General features: G+C 44.1%; 1 protein-coding gene across 1 annotated transcript in view; it reads left to right on the top strand.

Moving 5' to 3' along the window:
• C2CD5 (C2 calcium dependent domain containing 5) overlaps positions 1–23,604 on the top strand; it is a 419,591-nt gene that overhangs the window by 235,311 nt on the left and 160,676 nt on the right. Inside the window, exon 14 of the mRNA XM_030214402.1 lies at positions 10,176–10,367. Within this exon, the coding sequence (XP_030070262.1) occupies positions 10,176–10,367 (192 nt within the window). The remainder of the gene's footprint in view (positions 1–10,175; positions 10,368–23,604) is intronic.

Below are 23,604 nucleotides of genomic sequence, written 5' to 3'. Positions count from 1 at the left end.
CTTGAAAATTACCTCTGGTATAGGTAGATCTCTTACATTTTCTTCAGTAACGGAGATAGAGGAGCTTTTAAACTAGAAACTCGGGGAAGACCTCAGTTTCTCAAAAGTGCATGGTTTGAAATAAGATATCTTTAAAATATATCATCAAAACTACTACTACTACTACTTAACATTTCTAGAGCGCTACTAGGGTTACGCAGCGCTGTACAAATTAACAAATAAAGATGGTCCCTGCTCAGAAGAGCTTACAATCTAAAGGAACATAGGGCATCTCGATAGTGAGGTTGCAATAAAGACCACAGTAGACCAGCGGGCTCATTTTCAAAAGAGAAAAACATCTAAAAAGTGGCATAAGGCAGCATTTGGATGTTTTGTTTGCAAAATCTTTCAAATTGCTATTTTCAAAACCTATTTTGCAGACAGATATCTATGCATTTCGTCTGCAGTGTGTTCAGATCACAAGGGGACATGTCAGGGATGGGTTTAGGGCATTCCTAACACTTGGACGTTTTCCTGCCGTAATGGAACAAAACCAAACTGTCCAGGATTAAAACTGAGACACTTTGAGCTGGACCTGTTTTAATAATGACAAAACCACAAAAAAGAGCCCTAAATGATCAGATGACCACTTGAGGAATAAAGGAAGGGCCCCCCTTTCTCCCCTTTTGGTCACTGACCCACCTTTCACTCCCCCCAACCCCCTCCCCCCAAAAGACGTGAAAGAAACAGTACATACCAGACTCTATGTTATGGCCAGGCCTATTAGAACAGCAAGCAGGTCCTTGGAGTAGCCTAGTGCACTGTGGAGAAGTGGACCCAGGCCCATAATCTCTCTAACTGTTACTTGTGTTGGAAAGTGTCATTCCCCAACCCCCCTCAAAACCTACTGTGCCTATATTTAGGTGACACCTGCAGCTACAAGGGCTATTGTAGTGGTGTTTATTTGGGTACAGTAGGTTTTTGATGGATTGTGGAGGGCTCACCATATACAATATAAGGGGGTAACAGTGAGATGTGTGTCTGGGAGCTTTTATGTGAAGTCCACTGCAGTGCGCCAGTGCTCTGCTGAGATGTCTATGTGGCCAGTCTGCTACGAGTGCTGTCTCCTCCTTCAAAAATGGACCAAAAAGATAAATGCACAGAGCACAAAAACATCTAGCCAAGTGTCCATTAAAAAAAAAAGTTTTGTTATTTCGAAAATTGCTATGGGCCCCTTTTACCAAGCTGCGGCAAAGGGGGCCGGTGCTGGCATCGGAGCATTTTATGTGCACTCTGAGACCCCCTTTTACCACAGCTCGTAAAAGGGAAGTCTCGCCTTCCTGCAGGAAATGGCTGTGTGGTCAAGTAAAGCACTTGCGTGCGGCCATTTCGGGAGGGAGGGGGGAGCCCTTACTGCCACCTAAGGGCTTCCGCGATAACCAGGCAGCTCGCGGTACTGCCCGATTACCTCTGGGTACATTCCGGCGCTACCAAACTAAATAAATTTTATCCTCTCCCAATGCTCAGATACCAGCGAGCAAACAAACCCTGCTCTGCTCTTACTGTTGAAAACATTACGCCAGCTCGGAGCTGGCATTGGAGGGTTTGAAGAGAGGATTTCTCATTTTATGTTTAAAATCTACCAGTTTTGATTTGTTTTGAAAGTGGATGGAAGCCCATGCAAGCCTCTAAGCACCAGTATTGAGAAACATATGTGTATGATTCCGAGCAAACCTGAAAGTGAAAGAACACATTAGCTTCTGTTTTCAGCACTTAAATATAAGCCTTTTAAGTGGGAAAAAAATTGAAAGGCTTATATTTAAAGACACAGAACGTCACCAGTGTGTGCTTCTCTTCAGAGTTTGCCTGGGCATGTGCACAAGGGCTGTGGTTACCATGAAACACTTTTGCACATGCGCCAGGCATGTTCCTCCCCCTTACTTTTGGTCTCACAGCACACATAATTTGAATGTTGTAAACTTTGGGCATTGGAGTACTATTTTTCTACACTGTAAATGGAAGCGGTGCAAAGAAAAGCTACGAGAATGGTATGGGAATTGCATTCTAAGATATATGAAGAGAGACTTGCTGACCTGAACATGTATACCCTGGAAGAAAGGAGGAACAGGGGTGATATGATACAGACGTTCAAATATTTGAACGGTATTAATCCGCAAACAAATCTTTTCCGGAGATGGGAAAGCGGTAGAACAAGAGGACATGAAATGAGATTGAAGGGGGGCAGACTCAGGAAAGATATCAGATAGTATTTTTTCACAGAGAGGGTGGTGGATGCTTGGAATGCCCTCCCGCGGGAGGTGGTGGAGATGAAAACGGTAACGGAATTCAAACATGCGTGGGATATACATAAAGGAATCCTGTGCAGAAGGAAGGGATCCTCAGAAGCTTAGCCGAAATTGGGTGGCTGAGCAGGTGGGGGGAAGAGGGGTTGGTGGTTGGGAGGCGTGGCTAGTGGAGGACAGACTTATACGGTCTGTGCCAGAGCCGGTGATGGGAGGCGGGACATCCTGCTGGGCAGACTTATACAGTCTGTGCCGTGAAAAGACAGGTACAAATCAAGGTAAGGTATACACATATGAATTTATCTTGTTGGGCAGACTGGATGGACCATGCAGGTCTTTTTCTGCCATCATCTACTATGTTATAAGGGGCAGGTGCTGTTTGCTATAGTGCTGGAACTTTGAGCATTGGGGCCCTAGTGTTTTGAGCAGTGGGCTAAAACCACAGAAGCTAGACAAGTCTTTTCATCATTTGTTGACTGATGGTGTAAGCATGACCAACCCCAATGAATGAGATTGAAGACCAAAGAGTTAGGATTTCAGGCCATATGGTTGATTCTATAAACCTGTCAAGATCCAAGAAGAGTAAAGCAGATTTTTTTACTCAAAAGGAACACAGTTCTGCTGTGAGAAGTTCTATCAAAGACTTGAAATCCAAGTTGACTATGGTGGTCACTTTTGAAGTGTGCATAGATGTTTAAGCCCCCAAAACATTTAAAGTTCCATTTTACCAAAGGCCAGGGCAAAACGTTTAAGCAGCCAAAATGTCTAGGATGACCAGAATAGGCTTGTCATGGACATGCAGCATCTTCCAACATTTATCTGTGATTCTGGATAGCTCTTCAATGTACAGGCAATGCAAGATGAACGTTGGGACTTAGACCACCTTTAAAGGATGAATAAGTGCCACTACATCAAGTCTCTGGCTTCTTGTATTGCTGTTGAGAGAGTGTCTTTGACCCAGATGCAGTTTCTTTCCACTCAGGTCTGTCTGCAGTCCCGTTCCTTTTGTTCTCTCCCTCACTCCCCCTTCTCCTCCATTTGTTCTTGCATTCTTTCCTGCTTTCCCCTTTCCCTTCCCTTACCCCCCTTCACGTAGATCTCCCCTTCCGCTAGTGGGCTCTCTTGCATCACTGTATGGGTCTCCTGCTCTGTTGGAAAGACTGGGGAATCCACTGGCTGACCAGATCGTCTGTGTGCCACTAGGTAAAAGATTAAGTAAATATTCAGGTTATATTTTATTCAGGGAATTATGTTGATCTTCCCCTGCAGCGTCATGTTTTAGAGTATGATGTAAATAGGATTCTGAAACTAATGCTTCATTCATTCATATTTATTTATTTATTTATTTATGGCATTTGTATCCCACAATATTCCCACCAGCAGGCAGGCTCAATAGTGGCGTACAATAGTCTATTAAGCAAAACAATAGTACAAAATACAGTATTCAAAGTCATAAGAGGGAGAGAGAAACAACTGCAGGAGGAAAGGGAGAGAGGAGAGGTAGCGATATGTCGCTGAGATAGCCGCGGTTCAGAAGGATGTGGCGCCAGGCGGGCTTTCGGCGTATGCTGCACCAAATAGGAAGGTCTTGAGTCGCCTCTTAAAGGTCTGATGATCTGGAGTGAATTTGACCTTTTGGGGCAGCCCGTTTCACAATTGAGTACTGAGATAGGGGAAAGAGGAAGCATAGACGGTCTTATATTTGATGCCACTAAAAGCTGGGTAGTGGAGATTGAGGAATGAACGAGCTGACTTGCGGGAGTTCCTGAGCGGCAGGTTGATGAGAGTGTCCATATAAGCGGGGGCTTCTCCATAGATGATTTTGTGCACCAATGCGCAGATCTTGAAAGCAATGCGGTCCTTCACTGGAAGCCAGTGTAACTTCTCATGTAGTGGTCTTGAACTTTCAAATCTCGATTTGCTGAAGATGAGTCGGACTGCTGTGTTCTGAGCAGTTTGCGTTTTTTTTTAGGAGCATGCTTCTGCATCCCCCATAGATACTGTTGCAGTAATCTAGACGGCTTATGACGAGAGACTGGACTAGGTTACGGAATACTTCTCTAGGGAAATAAGGCTGGATACGCTTAAGCTTCCAAAGAGAGAAGAACATTTGCTTGACTGTAGAGTTCATATGCTGTTCCAGCGTCAAGGATCTATCTAATATGACTCCCAAGATTTTTAGGGACTCCGAGATTGGTAGGATGAGCTCAGGAGTGAGCAGTGTAGGAGGCCTGAGTTTTTTATAGGGAGAGGAGAGAATCAAGCAATGTGTTTTCTCGGCATTGAATTTGAATCGAAATGAGTTGGCCCAGTTGAGCATGGTGTTGAAGTCTTGTCGAATCTTACTGGTTGTTTCATTTAAGTCTTTTTCAAAGGGGATGAAGATAGTGATATCATCAGCATAGATAAATGGGTTAAGACCCAATTTGGAGAGAGCCGCTGCCAAAGGAATCAACATCAAGTTGAAGAGGATTGGTGATAGTGGGGAACCCTGTGGCACTCCACAGTCTGCTTTCCAGTGAGATGAAAAGTTGGAGTTGGCGGTTACTTGGTAAGTTCTTGACCTAAGAAAGCCTCTCAGCCAGGATAGTATGTTTCCGCTGGCACCAAAGTAATCTAGGAGCCGCAGCAGGGTGCCATGGTGCACCATGTCAAAGGCACTGGACATGTTGAACTGCAAGAGCAAAATGCTCTTCCCTACAGCTATTTCACGGTTGGATAAGAGAATGGCAAGTACAGTCTTAGTACTATGGAGTGGTCGGAATCCCGATTGCGAGGTATGCAGAATATTAAATTTGTCCAAGTGCTTACTAAGCTGTTTGTTCACCAAGCCCTCCATGAGTTTCACGAAAAGGGGAATGGATGCTATCGACCGGTAGTTGGACAGATCACTACTTTTCTTCTTGGTATCTTTAGGTACTGGGGTTAGTAAGATGTTGCCATAGTTTGTAGGGAACTTTCCATTGCCAAGCATGTAGTTGAGATGCAGTGTTAAATCTTCCAGGAAACAGGCTGGGGCACATTGGAGTAAATAGTTGGGGCACACATCTAGCCTGCAATACTTCCTGACAAATCTGCGAAGCTCCAGCTTGACGGAATCAACAGAGAGAGGTGAAAAGTTTGAGAGCAATCGGTCTGCTGGTTGCTCGTCAGGACCCGGATCCAAGCCACTAATGAAGTCACTAAGGCTGGAACTGTTCAGTGGAAGGGAGCTCTATAGTTTGCTTTTTGGCATCTTTGTAATCCGGCCTATTTTGGTTTTGAAATAGTGTTTTTTTGCCTGCTTAATTTGCATAGTTGTACTTTCTGTGAGACTGCTTCCAGGCTGTGAGATGTTGAGTATCTTGATGCTTTCTCCAGGCCCTTTCAAGTCTTCTGGTGTTTGTTTTGAGCGCTCCAAGGTCAGCATTAAACCACGGGGCAGCTACTTTCCTTTTATTGAACAAATCTTTAGTGGCGCAATGGCGTCTAAGATACTTTTACATCGGTTATCCCAATTGGGGAAGAAGTTGTCCGAATCCACCGGGTCAGGCCAGTCTGACTCATAGATCATAGATGGACTGCCAGAATGCTGCTGGATTGACATACCCTCTAGTCGTGTACCTCTAGGCGCTTGGTGCGCCTTGGACCTTTTATCTGCCACAAGATTGAGCAGGTGAGCTTGAAGTGGTCTGACCAAGGGACAGCTGACCACAGGGCCTTGGTTATGCGCAATCTATCATAATGAGCCGATTTGAGGGAGAGGAGGTCTAAAGTGTGCCCTCTAGAGTGGGTTGCCTGAGTATTCCAACAGGTAAAGTCCCAGGTGCTAAGGAAGTCTAAACAGTCTCGCGTGTGTGCTAAGGAATAGTGTTCGAGATGCAGATTGATGCCTCCCAGGACAGGTACGTTGGGACAGGACAAGCATGTATTGGAAATGAAATCAGCAAAAATGGGCTGCGCTTCACTCCAGTTGCCGGGCGGACGGTAGAATAGGATACAAGTCAATTGACCAGATAAGGTTTTATTAAGGATTCTCACTGAGGCAATTTCAAGCTGTGGCGTAATGGAGTCAGCAATGGGTTCAATGATGAAGGTGGAACAATAGATGAGTGCAATGCCTCCACCTCTCCTCCCAGGGCGCGGCCAGTGAACAAGCTTGTAGCCCAAGGGGCATAAGTCAAGCAGGATGGGATCAGTTTGGTGTTGGACCCAGGTTTCTGTAATGAAGACCAGGTCGAGACTTTCTAGTGTGATCCAATCAGTAAAAATGGATGCTTTTTTGACTACGGATCTGGCGTTTGCATAACCCACTAGGACTGAACGGGAAGGGAGGCAGCAGGGACTGTGGTTGGGAGATGCGTAGGAGTTGGCGTTCTCTGGTTGGTTGGTTTGGTGCGGCTCGGTAGTCTGCATGAGGTGTGTAGGATGGGAGTGTGACTACTTTCTGAAGGCGAAATGGAAGGAGAGAAAGAGATTAGCGAGAGAAAAAGACAGGCAAGGAAAGATCCAAACATGTCCATATTGGAAGCAGGGAAGATGAATGGCTTCTGAAATGACACCGGCTGCTGCAATCGCTGAGGAGATGGGTGCAACTGGCAGGCGCACTGTCGGGCAGCTACACGAGGGTGGAACGATAAGGCCGCGGACAGGCCAAGGTGCAGCCGAGAAGGCGTCTCGATGAGCTGATGTCACAACAGGCAATCCGGGCACCATGGGATCCACATGAGAGTGCAGGAGGACTTGGCAAGCAGACTCACAGCACTTGAAAGCAAAACCAGAACAAGGTGGGTGGGCATTCAATTGTTCACGCCCCAAGTTGCAACACCCTCCGTGTCTGCCTCCATGGAACAATGGCAGTGGGATGCCAAAAAGAGGAGGAACTAAAGTGGAGACTCAGGAAGTAGCAGTTAACCAGCCGAGATGGGGCTCCCCCTACGCAATGCAGGACAGCAGATCGACGCCAAGACGGGGCTCCTCCTCCACTGCCCAGCAATGCTGATGAGCGTCGAGACAAGGATCCTCCTCCGCTATAGGATTTAAGGTGAACATATGAATGGATAGCTACGTATGCTGGTCTTTGGCAAAACATGCCTGAAAACTAACAGATCAGTATGCAAAAGCTCTTATCGGTAGAGTGGTAGCCAATATGGAGGCAGTTTTATAAAATAATTCCCACACGTATGTGGGCCTGTACATGCATAAAGGACTTAATATAAAATACCAACCAGTGAAAACGCCCTTGGTTTGGCATGCTGGTGGAAGTGCATGGGGAGGAGTTTGGGCAGAGTGTAGACGGAATTTGTATGTAGCAGTTAGATTATAAAATACCACAGCTTTTGAGCAGGAGTAAATGATGATGCCTATATTCAAGGTGTATTTATGTCTGCTATCCCAGTTTTGTTTTTTTTAAAGTAAGTGCCCTGTTATAAAATTTCCCTCTATGAGGGCACTTCTCTAACAGGTCACCTACATTTATGCTCCTAGAGGGTGCCTGATTGGAGCTTGTTCTATAAAAGGGAAGTAGACATTCACTTTTCTTTATGGAATACTAGTGTAACAGATTAGATATTTGTGTATAATTTAGCCTCAAGTACTTTTATTTATTTACAAACATTAGATATACTCCTTTTAAAGCCAAAAAGGCATAGCAAAGCAGTTTACAATTAAAATAATGTATTAAAAAGTACAAAAAGAGAGAGACAAAAAAATTGACAAGAAATAGAATTTTAAAAAGGAGGAACTTTTTAAAATAAACAGGTTCAAATGTAGTTACTTATTTAGAGCGAAATGCTAACTAAAATAGCCATGTTTTGATGGATTTTTTAAATCTAGGGAAAGAAGTCTTTAAGTGCAAGCATATAGGAAGAGAATTCCAAAGTTGAGGTCCCAAATGAGAAAAAGCTGATTCTAGGGTTATATCATGAGGAATATGACTCAGAGGGGGACGGGCAAGTAATCCTCCCTGGGAAGATCTGAGAGTATGTTTGGGGTTATAAGGCTGAAGAAACAAAGCCAAGTATAAAGGTGTTTGAGTGAAATTATGCCTTGTGAACCAATGTCAACATTTGATTTCGATATGTGCTGTAATAGGAAGCCATTATTCTTTTTCCAGCCATAGAGCACCTAACTGCCAGAGATTCATGTGTAACTTAGAGTATTCTGTAAGTTATGCACATATGAGAGTCCTGTCCAGGCTACACCCATGTGTGTGCCTACCTGTAAAATATGCGCTGTGGAACTTATACATGTATTTACAGCAGTGCCGTAGCGAGGGCGGCTGCCACCCGGGGGGGGGGGGGGGGTGTCACCGCTGCGCACCCCCCCCCCCCCCCCGAGTGCATTCTTACCAGTCGTGCGTGTAGGAAAGGGAGCGGGAGGGAGGAAGGAAGGGAGGGCCGGTCCGCCCTGAGTGTACGTCGCTGGGAGCTGCATCAGCTCCGCTGGTTCCCTGTTCTCTCTGCCCCGGAACATGAAGTAACCTGTTCCGGGGCAGAGGGAGCGGGGAACCAGCGGAGCCGACACCCCCCAGCGGCGTGCACCCGGGGCGGACCGCCCCTCCCACCCCCCCTTCCTACGCCACTGATTTACAGAACAGTGCTTAGGTGGAAGTTTGGCATTTAGAAGTTTTTGTGCACACATACTTGTGTATGTGAAGTTGACACAAATATTAGCACCCACTTTATTGGACATATCCCTATATGAACAAGTATCCTATTTGTTAATTTTTAGGGGCACCATCTGGATCCTGCTGGGGCGAGATGGAGCCTTAGTGTTCTGCTATCTCTTTAGAAAGCCGGCTATATTTGACCACTATCCGTATAGCTATGCTGATTAAGTCAGCAAAAAGCTGGCCTGACTTAAACCATATAGATATATAGATAGTGACTGAATATGTAGCTAGTGATACTGTATACATAGAATAGATTTCAATGCCGCAACCAGTGTTTAAAAGAAAAAGGCTCTCTGTGGTGTTTGAATATTGACCCACAAGTCAGTTCTTCAAGGAATTTTAACATAACTTCTGCTTGAATAATAATTCAACTGGAAGTGTGTGGAAGGGCTGTAGAGAAGAATGTGAAGAAATTTTGATAAAACCAGTATAAACTAGGAAAAATACCCGATAAATGGTAATAAGTTTGTTAAATATTGGCTAGAAATAAGACGTGAAATGTTCTGGAATTCAAAGCACGAAACACTATAGCTCATAGGAGGTTATCCCCTCTCTTATAAGAAATTATATAAAGCATCCTTACCATTAATAAGTACAGCGCAGACAAGTGTATACAAATATTTTACACATTTTATATATTAAACACATACATACACACACACACACATACATGTACATGTATATGCATGTGTGTATATAATTCTACACATCCCTATTTCTTCAGGTTCATTCCTGCACTGCTAATACAGTACAACACTCAAGCACTCAGTTTGTTACAAATATTTTATACAGTGGGCTAGATTCACTGAAAGGTGCTAGTTACATTACTGTGCACTAGCATACATTAATGTGCTTTACTTACCACAGGTTTTATTTTGTGCAGTGATATCTATTTACTAATAACTCATGTTAACAGTGTTAGTTCATTTTAGTAAATGTAGTCCACTGCTCAGCCAGCTCTCTTCTTGAGGCGCACCTAGCCAGTCGGGTTTTCAGGATTACCACAATGCATATGCATGAGCCAAATTTGCATATTGTAGAGACCTTTCATATGCAAATCTACCTCATGCGTATTCATTGTAGTGATCCTGAAAATCTGACTGGCTAAGTGTGCCTCCAGGAGAGGGTTAAGAAGCATTGATGTAGCCCGTTATTTTCTTTATATAAATATGCACAGACACATATGCAAGTAGCATCTTTATTTTTAAAATTGTAAACATTTTTCTAAATTATCATTCTAGGATTGAAGAACCTTCACCTTTTGGTTGTGGATTTTGTCATATACCATATGATGAGTTGAACATGCCATTCCCAGCCCATCTCACATTCTGCTACAGTTGCAGAAAGCAAAAAGTTCCTGACGTTCTTTTTACAACAATAGATCTGCCTGCAGATGCAGCAGTCAATGGGAAAGGCTGCCTTATTCAAGCCAGGTTGGCAACTTATCTCTGAATTTATTTAGTAATTAGGCTTGAATGTTCTGTTATTTGCATGTAAATGTTTAAACCAATCAGGCTGTCTGAAGTATGTTGTTTTAAGATATAAATCAAAGCTGTGTGTCTAATGTATAAAATGTGTAGTGTATTCTTGAAAGACAGACATTTTGCTAAAGTAACCAAATGGCTGATAAGATTGTCATTTGATGCCAATGGACATTTTCAGAGGTTTCTCAAGATATCTCTGAGTCTAATTGCCAGTTACTATGCTCTCATGTTTATACATTATGCCCCTGTTCACTTTTTTTTAGCAGCAGTCATTGAACATGTTTGTGACAGCAAGCTTTTCCTTGCTTTGTTGACACTCCAGAACACTGTTCTCCTAGCTTGCATTCTGCCTAAGTACTTTTTCCTTTTCCCTGCAACTAGTTCTATTTTTTGACAAATTGTCACATTTAGACCATAGTATTGACATGTTCAATGCTTTATGTATTTATTTATTTGTTAGACCATCTTTATGTGGAAAGTTTTCTTTTTTCATTTGACATCATCATCTGCAAAGACGGTCCATGGTTTTGCTTTGCCAGACTACAGATAGCTATCATCAAAATACCAAAAATGAAGTTTTCATTTCAGCTTGAAGAATTAAAATATTAGTTTGCTGCTTCTGAACCATTTAGAACAAAAAAGGGACACTATAAATAATAATGTCAAAGAAAATAGGAGTACTAGGAACCACATGGCAACCTCAAAAACTTACGAATTCAGTGTGTACAAATCCAGTGTTTCAAATATAATCCAACCTTCAAAGCTGGAACTCTAAACACATATCAGTTTAATACACATTAGACAAATATATGAAATATACTAGTTTACAAAAAAAGTTATTTATTCAACACTGGTTTCCCAATGAGTGCTATGTGGTATCAGATGTTAGTCATGAGATGTTGGATCTCCTACAGTGCAAAGGCTATTCCAGATCTGAGCTCTCAAAATTTCATCAATCATTTGCCCTAATAGGCCAGTTTAAACTAATGTTAAAAACAATGCATGTATCAAAAAGGCTTCCAAAATGTTATCAGAGTAAATTGAAAAAGCAACTACTTAGCCTGAAATGATCACACAAACTACAGCACTGTGAAAGTAAATTTGCATAACCTGACACCCACAAATAGTCATAGGCATTTAGGACAAAGCGACCTGCACCCGGGGTAGTAGAAAGCAATCACTGGAACAATTGGAGGTGCTTAACAAAGCGATACCATCTTCCAAAAAGATGATAAGTACATAAGCACTGCCATACTGGGAAAAGACCAATGGTCTATCAAGCCCAGCATCCTGTCTCCGACTGCGGCCAATCCAGGCTTCAAGAACCCGGCAACGCCCCCCCCCCCCCCAAAAAAAAAAAAAAAAAATTAATAATGTTCAATGGACTTTTCCCTCAGGAATCTGTCCAAACCCCCTTTAAACTCCGTAAGGCCAGCTGCTGTCACTACATTCTCTGGCAACGAGATCCAGAGTCCAACTACACGCTGAGTAAAGAAAAACTTTCTCCTGTTCAAAGATTTGGCAGCTAAGATTTAATGCTAAAAAAAAATGCAGGGTCATGCAATTTGGGTGGCAAAAACCTGAGGGTGCCGTACAGTATAAGGGGCAAGTTCTTCTATGCATGAAAGAAGAATGGAACTTGGGGTGATCATACCTAATGATCTTAAAGTGGCCAAACAGGTAGAAAAGGCAACCACAAAAACCAGAAGACTGCTTGGATGCATAGAGAGGAATGGACAGCAGGAAAAAGGTAGTAGTGCCCTGTAAAAGTCTCTGGTGTTACCCCATTCAGAGTACTTTGTACAATTCTGGAGACCACAACTTCAAAAAATATAAACAAGATAGAGTTCATCCGGAGTGTTGCTACTAAAATGATCTGTGGTCTTCATCGTAAAGCATATGGGGACAAACTTAAAGATCTCAATAAGTATATTTTGGAAGAAAGGCAGGAGAGGGGAGATATGATAGAGACATTTAAATATCTACGCAGCATAAATGCATAGGAGGTATATCTCTCAACTAAAAGGAAGCTCTGGAATGTGGGGGCATAGGATGTAGAAAGAGGATAGGTTCAGGAGTAATCTAAGGAAATACTTTTTTATGGAAAGGGTGGTGGATGTGTGGAATGGCCTACCTGGTGAAGGTGGTGGAAATGAAGACTGTATGTGAAATTCAAAAACACATGGGATGTGCACATATGATTTCTTAGGGAAGGAAGAGATAGTAGAGGGCAGACTGGCTAGGTCATATAGCCTTATCTGTTTCTCTGTTATCCCAAAGAAGGTCAAGTTTCCTGTCAAGTCCAGTTGTCCTTTTGATTCTTCAGTCTTTGTGAGGAGTTGCAAAATAGATTAGCAGAGGTAGTATCATCATCTTAAAAATGCAAGGCACCATGCATCGACTAGTTCCACACCATTGAAATGTCAAGTGATTATTTGAGCCACCTTAGTGGCCTTTATCTGCCACCTATCTGTTACTATGTTAAAACTCGGTATCTTATGTCCAGGCAGTACCTCAGACAATTCAGATAGTATTATCCAGTAAAAGTTAAATGTAGTATTGCTTAGTTTAGCTCACTGGTGGTCTTGGCAGAGAAAGTCGTATTAACGTATTCATTGCATTGCTTTCACGCCATAGAAACACAGTAAGGTATAATTTTTTGTGATACAGCATTTTCAAAGCACTTTTTGCAAGCAGTTCAAGAGTTCATTCACAGCTAATAAGCTTCTTTGTACAGTTTTGCATCACAGTCACTTAATAGCATTGAATTTGTACCAAAATTAGGTAAAGAAATCATTTGTTTATGAGAAAAGCTCAATTTGCATTTTAAGGAAGGATTTTTCACACATTTATACATAAAATACCTCTTATAAAATTACCTCATGCATAAAAGTGTGTGCAATGTAATTAGGCATATACTTTGAATTTTTGGGTGAATTTATACCTCTCCCGAAATACCAATGGGCCAGCCGCCCGTAATTTGTGGAAATAAATCACCCAAGGCTACGTGTAGTTGAGAAAGCAAATTCTTTTATTAGTAACTTACCAAATACAGGTTCAGTTGGTAATTGTTTGGGGAGAGCAGTTGCTATACAAAAGTATTTGCTACCTAGATCTCCCCAGAAATAGGAAATACAATCATTTTATACCTTCATTATGTTAACAAATTGTTCATAGGAAATACGACAATAATCACACTTATTGGCTATTATAATATTGTGGTTAGCACTTATTGGATATCTATATATATAAAAGGCAACCCCAACGTTCTGAAGCCTCCACGGAAGTTGAGGCGCCCGAGATATCCGGTGTGCCCTGGAGTGTCTGCACCGCCCTCGTGTCAAAACGTCATGACGTCGAGGGCGGAGCTATGACACTCGAGGGCCGAAACGGCCCAGAGCGAACAAGGCAAGTAGCTTCGAGGGACGGAGGGAGGGGGCCCCTTGCTAGCGCCCGTTTCATCCCGCTCAGAAACGGGCATTTTTTCCTAGTATTGTAATAAGCTGGTTAGTACTCAGAAGGGCTAATAATAATCCTTACCTAGAAATGCTAATAATAATGCTGGTTCTTCTAAGAATACAAAGTCCCCTTCCTCTGGAGATATCTGGCTCTGCAACTGCAGAACATCTGTAACCACCATGTTGCTGCATCATGTTAATCTATCTTTCCACCTACGCCCGTTCCTCATTCTGGCTTGTACCAAGGTGTCTCAACAGATCACGTGCCTTGGTACTGTACTGAAGGTCAAGCCAGTGTCACACAAACCTAGGGCCTGTCATTTCAAAGGAGGATTTGAGCCCTGAACCAAAGTACTGTCAGTGGTTCATAATACACATCTCTCCCCTTGAAGATCTTTGAAAGTAAGACCTTCACAAGGTGTGGGAATGGTGGTGTCTCCAGCAGAGGCCTGGTCCTGCACCCAGGCTCATGCCATAACCCTCCTCCCCCCCCAACAGCATAAGCAAAGTGTTGGCATAAGCTCAACAGTTAGATGATTAGTGCTCCGACTACAGGCTGTCTTAGGTTGCAGGCATCCTATAGTCTCTCAGCAAGATGGGAGATTGGTTCCTGTCTTACCTGTCATGGCCACACAGTCTCATGAGCACTAAGGGGGTTATTATCGAGTAAGTCAGACACTAGGAAGTGGAAGGTCGTGAGTAAATGGGTACCAATGGAAAAACTGGAGAGACGGGTAGGGGGTATCTGGAAGGATAGTATGGCAGCAGCAATTCTTATGGGGCAACTGTCATATATTATAGTCAAGAGGAAGGAAATCTGTCATAAACTGAAAAGAACCCTGTACATTGGCTACTAGTATGTAAATAATTGTAAATATGCAGAGTCAATGTAATACACGAATATGCAGATATAAAAGCAATTGAATACATATGTAAAAAATTAAGGACTGAGTTCAACATCATCATAAATTGCAACATCAGAGTGAACTGGGGTGGGTTGCATTTGAGCATAAGCAGTGTCATCGTCGTGATTGTCTTGCAATGGTTCATACAGAGTCAAGGCGTACTCTGTAGCTTCATTCTTGCTTAAAGCAGTTTCAATTAAGCGTAACATTAGGCCTCTAACACAAGATATTATATAACAACCAAGGAGAATGAGAACAGCAGCAACAATAACCATGGTAGTTAACCCTGTAAGTATGAAGTCTTTCCATTTTCCAAAGATACCTTCTAACCATCCAGTCCAAGTGGTGTCTATACCCGAATTTTCAGCAAGTTCCTCAGCTAAGGTGGTAAGGCCTTGTAACGCCCTGGTGATAGAGCCATCAGGGGCAGTATTGTTGAGGATATAGGTAAAACAATGGCCTCCTAACATTACACACACGCCCCCTTTCATGGCCAACATCATATCAAGGACTAATTGATTTTCTCAGGCCATATGGCTAGTGGCATCTAATTGTTCAGTGATACCTTTGACGGCATCACGGGTGGAATTAATGAATCGTTGTTGATTGTCATAGATGTAATTAATCCAGTCAACGTTCTTGTTAAGGGTAATCCACCAAAATATGGAGGATTCAAAACCTGCAGCAATCTGATTTCGTGCTTTAAATTCATCTGGCATCCCCCTTGGCACACTTATCGCATCAATATAGACTCTGTCATCAAAAGAGCCAGCAGGAGGGGCATCTCTCTTTATACGGGGGGGGGGGGGGGGAGAGGCTGATCTTAGTGTCTGGATGCAATGGTGAGTGGGATTACTAACTGGTCCAAGGCACATTGTCCTTGCCAGTTAGGGGGCAAGGTAGGGTACAGGGTTTTGGTTCCACAGTAACACCATACATCTGTTCGGGGGTTGGAAAACTGTGAATAATCAACAGAGTTAATTGTAAGTATACTGAAATTACATGCAGTTAAATTTCCAACAAAATGGGGTTTGGTGACATCGAACCTTACCAAACAGGTTGTAAATTTAGATTGTGAGGTGGGGACTTTAAAAGCAGGGGGCAATCTAGTTTTTTTGAGTAGATTAGGAAACAGTAAGGCAAGGGATTTGCAAGATTTGTTATAATCGTTACTCTGAAGTAACATAGTAGATGATGGCAGAATAAGACCTGCACGTTCCATCCAGTCTCCCCAACAAGATAAACTCATATGTGCTACTTTTTGTGTATACCCTACCTTGATTTGTACCTGTCCTCTTCAGGGCACAGACCGTACAAGTCTGCCCAGCACTATCCCCGCCTCCCACCACCAGCTCTGGCACAGACCGTATAAGTCTGCCCAGCATTTTCCCCGCCTCCCAACCACCAGTCCCGGCACAGACCATATAAGTCTGCCCAGCACTATCCCCGCCTCCCAACCACCAGCCCCGCCTCTCACCACTGGCTCTGCCACCCAATCTCGGCTAAGCTCCTGAGGATCCATTCCTTCTGAACAGGATTCCTTTATGTTTATCCCACGCATGTTTGAATTCCGTTACCGTTTTCATTTCCACCACCTCCCGCGGGAGAGCATTCCAAGCATCCACCACTCTCTCCGTGAAGAAATACTTCCTGACATTTTTCTTGAGTCTGCCCCCCTTCAATCTCATTTCATGTCGTCTTGTTCTACCGCTTTCCCCTCTCCGGAAAAGGTTCATTTGCGGATTAATACCTTTCAAATATTTGAACGTCTGTATCATATCACCCCTGTTTCTCCTTTCCTCCAGGGTATACATGTTCAGGTCAACAATTCTCTCCTCATACGTCTTGTAACGCAAATCCCATACCATTCTCGTAGCTTTTCTTTGCACTGCTTCCATTTTTTTAACATCCTTCGCAAGATATGGCCTCCAAAACTGAACACAATACTCCAGGTGGGGCCTCACCAACGTCTTATACAGGGGTATTAAAACCTCTTTTCTTCTGCTGGTCACACCTCTCTCTATACAGCCTAGCAATCTTCTAGCTACGGCCACCGCCTTGTCACACTGTTTCGTCGCCTTCAGGTCCTCAGATACTATCACCCCAAGATCCCTCTCCCTTCTCTTGCGCCCTATGGAATGCCCGCTCTATCTGTAACAAACTCGCCTATATCCAGGACCTCTTTATCTCGCGTCACCTCCATCTGCTCGCCATAACAGAAACCTGGCTCTGCCCTGATGACTCTGCTTCAGTCGCAGCCCTGTGCCATGACGGTTATCTATTTTCACATACTCCTCGCCCTGCTGGCCGTGGGGGCGGTGTTGGACTACTTCTCTCTTCCTCCTCCAGATTTCAACCCCTTCTTCCACCTCAATCTCACTGTTTTTCCTCCTTTGAAGTCCACTCTATCCGCCTTTTCTCTCCTCTGCCTCTTCGAATAGCGGTCATTTATCGTCCCCCTGATAAGTCCCTTTCATCCTTTCTCAGTGACTTTGACGCCTGGCTTGCCTTCTTCCATGATCCTTCTTCCCCCTCTCTCATCCTTGGTGACTTTAATATTCCTGCTAATGATCCTTCCAACTCTTATATTTCCAAGTTACTCGCTTTAACATCCTCCTTTAATCTCCAACTATGCTCCACCTCCCCCACTCATCAAAATGGTCACTGTCTTGATCTCATCTTCTCCTCCAACTGTTCACCCTCTAGTTTCCTTGCCTCTGATCTTCCCTCCTCTGATCACCATCTTATAACTTTCACACTTAAATCTCCTCCCTCCCAGTCCCGTCCTATCTTATCTAATTTATCTAGGAATCTTCACGATATTGACCCTTCATCTCTATCCTCCCATGTTTCAAACCTCCTCTCTACTGTGGCACCATCCATATCTGTCAACGAGGCTGTTTCTTCTTACAACAATACTCTATCCTCTGCCTTAGACACTCTTGCACCTTTGATGACCCGCCCTGTAAGGCGTACAAAACCCCAACATTGGCTGACTTCTAATATCCGCTACCTACGTTCCTGTACCCGCTCCGCCGAACGCCTCTGGCGGAAATATTGGGCCCTTGCTGATTTCTTACACTTTAAGTTCATGCTGACCTCCTTCCAATCTGCTCTTTTACGTGCCAAACAGGATTATTATATCCAACTGACCAACTCTCTTGGCTGTAATCCTCGACTTCTCTTCACCACATTGAACTCTCTCCTCAAGGTACCCCCTCCCCCAACTCCCCCTTCATTATATCCTCAGACCCTTGCTGAATTCTTTCACAACAAGGTTCAAAAGATAAACCTTGCTTTCTCTACCTCACCACCTCTCCCTCCACTAGTCCATTCCCCTCTCTCTCCTTCCCCTCATTCCCTTTCCTCCTTTCCTGAAGTTACTATTGAGGAAACTACACTTCTCCTTTCTTCCTCAAAATGTACCACCTGTTCCTCTGATCCCATTCCCACCCACCTTCTTAATGCCATCTCTCCTGCTCTTATTCCTTTATCTGTCACATTCTCAACCTCTCACTTTCCACTGCGACTGTCCCTGCTGCCTTTAAACATGCTGTGGTCACACCTCTCCTTAAGAAGCCTTCACTCGACTCTACTTGTCCCTCTAATTACCGACCCATCTCCCTCCTTCCTTTTCTCTCCAAATTACTTGAGCGTGCTGTTCACCGCCGCTGCCTTGATTTTCTCTCCTCACATGCTATTCTTGACCCACTACAATCTGGTTTTCGCCCTCTCCACTCAACCGAAACTGCGCTTACTAAAGTCTCCAATGACCTATTACTGGCTAAATCCAGAGGTCAATATTCTATCCTCATTCTTCTTGATCTTTCCGCTGCTTTTGACACTGTCGATCACAGCATACTTCTCGATACCCTGTCCTCACTTGGATTCCAGGGCTCTGTCCTTTCCTGGTTCTCTTCCTACCTCTCCCTCCGCACCTTTAGTGTTCACTCTGGTGGATCCTCTTCTACTTCTATCCCTCTGCCTGTCGGCGTACCTCAGGGTTCTGTTCTTGGTCCCCTCCTCTTTTCTATCTACACTTCTTCCCTTGGTTCATTAATCTCATCCCATGGCTTTTCCTACCATCTCTATGCTGATGACTCCCAAATCTACCTTTCTATCCCTGATATCTCACCTTACATCCAAACCAAAGTTTCAGCGTGCTTGTCTGACATTGCTGTCTGGATGTCTCAACGCCACCTGAAATTAAATATGACCAAAACCGAGCTTCTCATTTTCCCCCCCAAACCCACCTCCCCACTCCCCCCGTTTTCTATTTCTGTTGATGGCTCTCTCATTCTCCCTGTCTCCTCAGCTCGAAACCTTGGGGTCATCTTTGACTCTTCTCTCTCCTTCTCTGCTCATATCCAGCAGATTGCCAAGACCTGTCGTTTCTTTCTTTACAACATCCGTAAAATCCGCCCCATTCTTTCCGAACACTCTACCAAAACCCTCATCCACACCCTTGTCACCTCTCGTTTAGACTACTGCAATCTGCTTCTTGCTGGCCTCCCACTTAGTCACCTCTCCCCTCTCCAGTCGGTTCAAAACTCTGCTGCCCATCTCATCTTCCGCCAGGGTCGCTTTACTCATACTACCCCTCTCCTCAAGACCCTTCACTGGCTCCCTATACGTTTTCGCATCCTGTTCAAACTTCTACTAACCTATAAATGTACTCACTCTGCTGCTGCCCAGTATCTCTCCACACTCGTCCTTCCCTACACCCCTTCCCGTGCACTCCGCTCCATGGATAAATCCTTCTTATCTGTTCCCTTCTCCACTACTGCCAACTCCAGACTTCACGCCTTCTGTCTCGCTGCACCCTACGCCTGGAATAAACTTCCTGAGCCCCTACGTCTTGCCCCATCCTTGGCCACCTTTAAATCTAGACTGAAAGCCCACCTCTTTAACATTGCTTTTGACTCGTAACCACTTGTAACCACTCGCCTCCACCTACCCTCCTCTCTTCCTTCCCATTCACATTAATTGATTTGATTTGCTTACTTTATTTATTTATTTTTGTCTATTACAGTGGGGGAAATAAGTATTTGATCCCTTGCTGATTTTGTAAGTTTGCCCACTGACAAAGACATGAGCAGCCCATAATTGAAGGGTAGGTTATTGGTAACAGTGAGAGATAGCACATCACAAATTAAATCCGGAAAATCACATTGTGGAAAGTATATGAATTTATTTGCATTCTGCAGAGGGAAATAAGTATTTAATCCCTCTGGCAAACAAGACCTAATACTTGGTGGCAAAACCCTTGTTGGCAAGCACAGCGGTCAGACGTCTTCTGTAGTTGATGATGAGGTTTGCACACATGTCAGGAGGAATTTTGGTCCACTCCTCTTTGCAGATCATCTCTAAATCATTAAGAGTTCTGGGCTGTCGCTTGGCAACTCGCAGCTTCAGCTCCCTCCATAAGTTTTCAATGGGATTAAGGTCTGGTGACTGGCTAGGCCACTCCATGACCCTAATGTGCTTCTTCCTGAGCCACTCCTTTGTTGCCTTGGCTGTATGTTTTGGGTCATTGTCGTGCTGGAAGACCCAGCCACGACCCATTTTTAAGGCCCTGGCGGAGGGAAGGAGGTTGTCACTCAGAATTGTACGGTACATGGCCCCATCCATTCTCCCATTGATGCGGTGAAGTAGTCCTGTGCCCTTAGCAGAGAAACACCCCCAAAACATAACATTTCCACCTCCATGCTTGACAGTGGGGACGGTGTTCTTTGGGTCATAGGCAGCATTTCTCTTCCTCCAAACACGGCGAGTTGAGTTCATGCCAAAGAGCTCAATTTTTGTCTCATCTGACCACAGCACCTTCTCCCAATCACTCTCGGCATCATCCAGGTGTTCACTGGCAAACTTCAGACGGGCCGTCACATGTGCCTTCCGGAGCAGGGGGACCTTGCGGGCACTGCAGGATTGCAATCCGTTATGTCGTAATGTGTTACCAATGGTTTTCGTGGTGACAGTGGTCCCAGCTGCCTTGAGATCATTGACAAGTTCCCCCCTTGTAGTTGTAGGCTGATTTCTAACCTTCCTCATGATCAAGGATACCCCACGAGGTGAGATTTTGCGTGGAGCCCCAGATCTTTGTCGATTGACAGTCATTTTGTACTTCTTCCATTTTCTTACTATGGCACCAACAGTTGTCTCCTTCTCGCCCAGCGTCTTACTGATGGTTTTGTAGCCCATTCCAGCCTTGTGCAGGTGTATGATCTTGTCCCTGACATCCTTAGACAGCTCCTTGCTCTTGGCCATTTTGTAGAGGTTAGAGTCTGACTGATTCACTGAGTCTGTGGACAGGTGTCTTTCATACAGGTGACCATTGCCGACAGCTGTCTGTCATGCAGGTAACGAGTTGATTTGGAGCATCTACCTGGTCTGTAGGGGCCAGATCTCTTACTGGTTGGTGGGGGATCAAATACTTATTTCCCTCTGCAGAATGCAAATAAATTCATATACTTTCCACAATGTGATTTTCCGGATTTAATTTGTGATGTGCTATCTCTCACTGTTACCAATAACCTACCCTTCAATTATGGGCTGCTCATGTCTTTGTCAGTGGGCAAACTTACAAAATCAGCAAGGGATCAAATACTTATTTCCCCCACTGTAGATTGTAAGCTCTTTGAGCAGGGACTGTCTTTCTTCTATGTTTGTGCAGCGCTGCGTACGCCTTGTAGCGCTATAGAAATGCTAAATAGTAGTAGTAGTATCCTTCTCCACCACCGCCAACTCCAGGCTCCGCCCTTTCTGCTCGCCTCACCCTGTGCTTGGAATAAACTCCCTGAGCCCATACGCCAAGCTCCCTCCCTGCCCATCTTCAAATCCTTGCTCAAAGCCCACCTCTTCAATGTCGCTTTCGGCACCTAACCATTGTACCTTTATCCAGGAAATCTAGACTGCCCCCAATTTGATTGACTGCACCTTTTTGTCCTTTAGATTATAAGCTCCTTAGAGCAGGGACTGTCCTTCTTTGTTAGATTGCACAGCGCTGCGTAACCCTGGTAGCGCTTTAGAAATGTTAAATAGTAGTAGTAAATTGCAGGTTGCCCAGACTCAGGTCACCTTCCTGGCACACATGATTGCAGCCCAGGATCGCAATCTCGGTCCCGATACTTTGAAACATGTTTCTAAGTTACAGTTGCCCTCTAACGTTACTGAACTAAGGGCTGTTTTGGGTATGCTTAACTTCTGTCGTCTATGGATACCTAATTATTCTGAGTGCACTAAGATCTTTTACAAAACATTGCCTGGGAAGCAAGACTCCAAATATGCAAAGCTTTAGTTTACTGAGGATGAAACTTCTGCTTTAGTGGCTCTAGTTAAGGATGGCTACTATTAATGTATCACAGGATGTACACTTATGGATTTCCCATAATGATGTCACCTGGGCTGCATTGATAACCCAGCATGACGACGATATAGCCTGTGGCTGCCTGTCTGGATCTTTCACTCCCGTTGAATTAGGGTTTGCTTCTTGTGAGAAGGGGCTCATGGCAGCTGCCACAGCTGTTTTAAAATTTTATAGTTACATTCCTCATTTGCCAGTGATTATACGTACTTTCCACGATGTTAAATACCTTTTGGACAAACAGATTAGCCATATGACCCCATCTAGACTGCAGAAATACCAAGTTGTTTTGTTTAGTGTGGTACACCGTATACAGCCCCTTACAGCTGCTGATTTACAGCGCTTACACCCGCTGTCGGCTGTCACAGATAAGGTATTACTTCCGCATTTGTGCACTGAACGGTTGCCTCCACTCCCTGCTTCTCTGGTTGTTCACTTTGACATTTTGCAGACGGGACCAGTCTGGTTTACAGACGGCTCCCATCAAAACGGAAATGTTGGTTTTGCTGCTGTCCATTATACCCCCGATGAAATTCCTGTTGAAATCATACAATGCCGACTCCCTGCTTCTTACACAGCACAGACTGCGGAACTAGCAGCGGTATTGTATGTTTTACAATTTAAAGCACTAAATGACAGTGTTTCTATTGTTACCAATTCTGGCTATGTGTTTTCCTCCTTACACTCCTACCTCCAAAAATGGAACCAGAGAGGTACAGTCTCTTCAACTGGGTATCCTTTAACCCACATCACCTTGTGGAATAAAGTGTTTGAAGCATTACAAGAGCACCGTAAGAAAAAGTTACGTACGGCTATTACTTTGGTTAAAGCCCATCAAGAAACTGTTTTCTCCTTTGAAATTAATGGTAATTCTATGGCTGATGATTTAGCGCATGAAGTTACAGACTTCTCTCCCTGCCAGTCTGAGGTTGTCATGTGTGTTGAGACCCCTGACCCCAAAGCCATGCCTGAAACTGAGCTGTTTGCGGCCTTGCAAGCTTCTGCCAGCCAATCAGAATTACGTGCCTGGAAGCAGGCTGGCTGTACACAGAGCTTGAATGGCTTATGGGTGCACCCTACTACTACTTCTCATTTCTATAGCGCTACTAGATGTACACTGCGCTGTACACTTGAACATGAAGAGACAGCCCCTGCTCGACAGAGCTTACAATCTAATTAGGACAGACAAACAGGACAAATAAGAGATAAGGAAATATTAACGTGAGGATGCTGGACAAATTTGTGTAGCATAGGAAATTTTATTCTTGCTTTTAAATTCTGTCCATTACCTGTTGCATCTCAGCGTTACCACATTGTATAATAATTTGTCTCCTAAGATCTGGGCTCCGCAATTCATGTCCTTGTGCCATGCCACTGTTCGTGGGTGTTACAAATATTTTTTGAACACTCCCAAACGTGGCAATGCCGTCCCACCTGGCCACTTACCAACTGTTCAGGGA

This window comes from Microcaecilia unicolor, chromosome 9 (genome assembly GCF_901765095.1).
Source record: "Microcaecilia unicolor chromosome 9, aMicUni1.1, whole genome shotgun sequence".
Lineage (NCBI taxonomy): Eukaryota > Metazoa > Chordata > Amphibia > Gymnophiona > Siphonopidae > Microcaecilia > Microcaecilia unicolor.
This window is presented reverse-complemented; position numbering and strand designations above follow the sequence as displayed.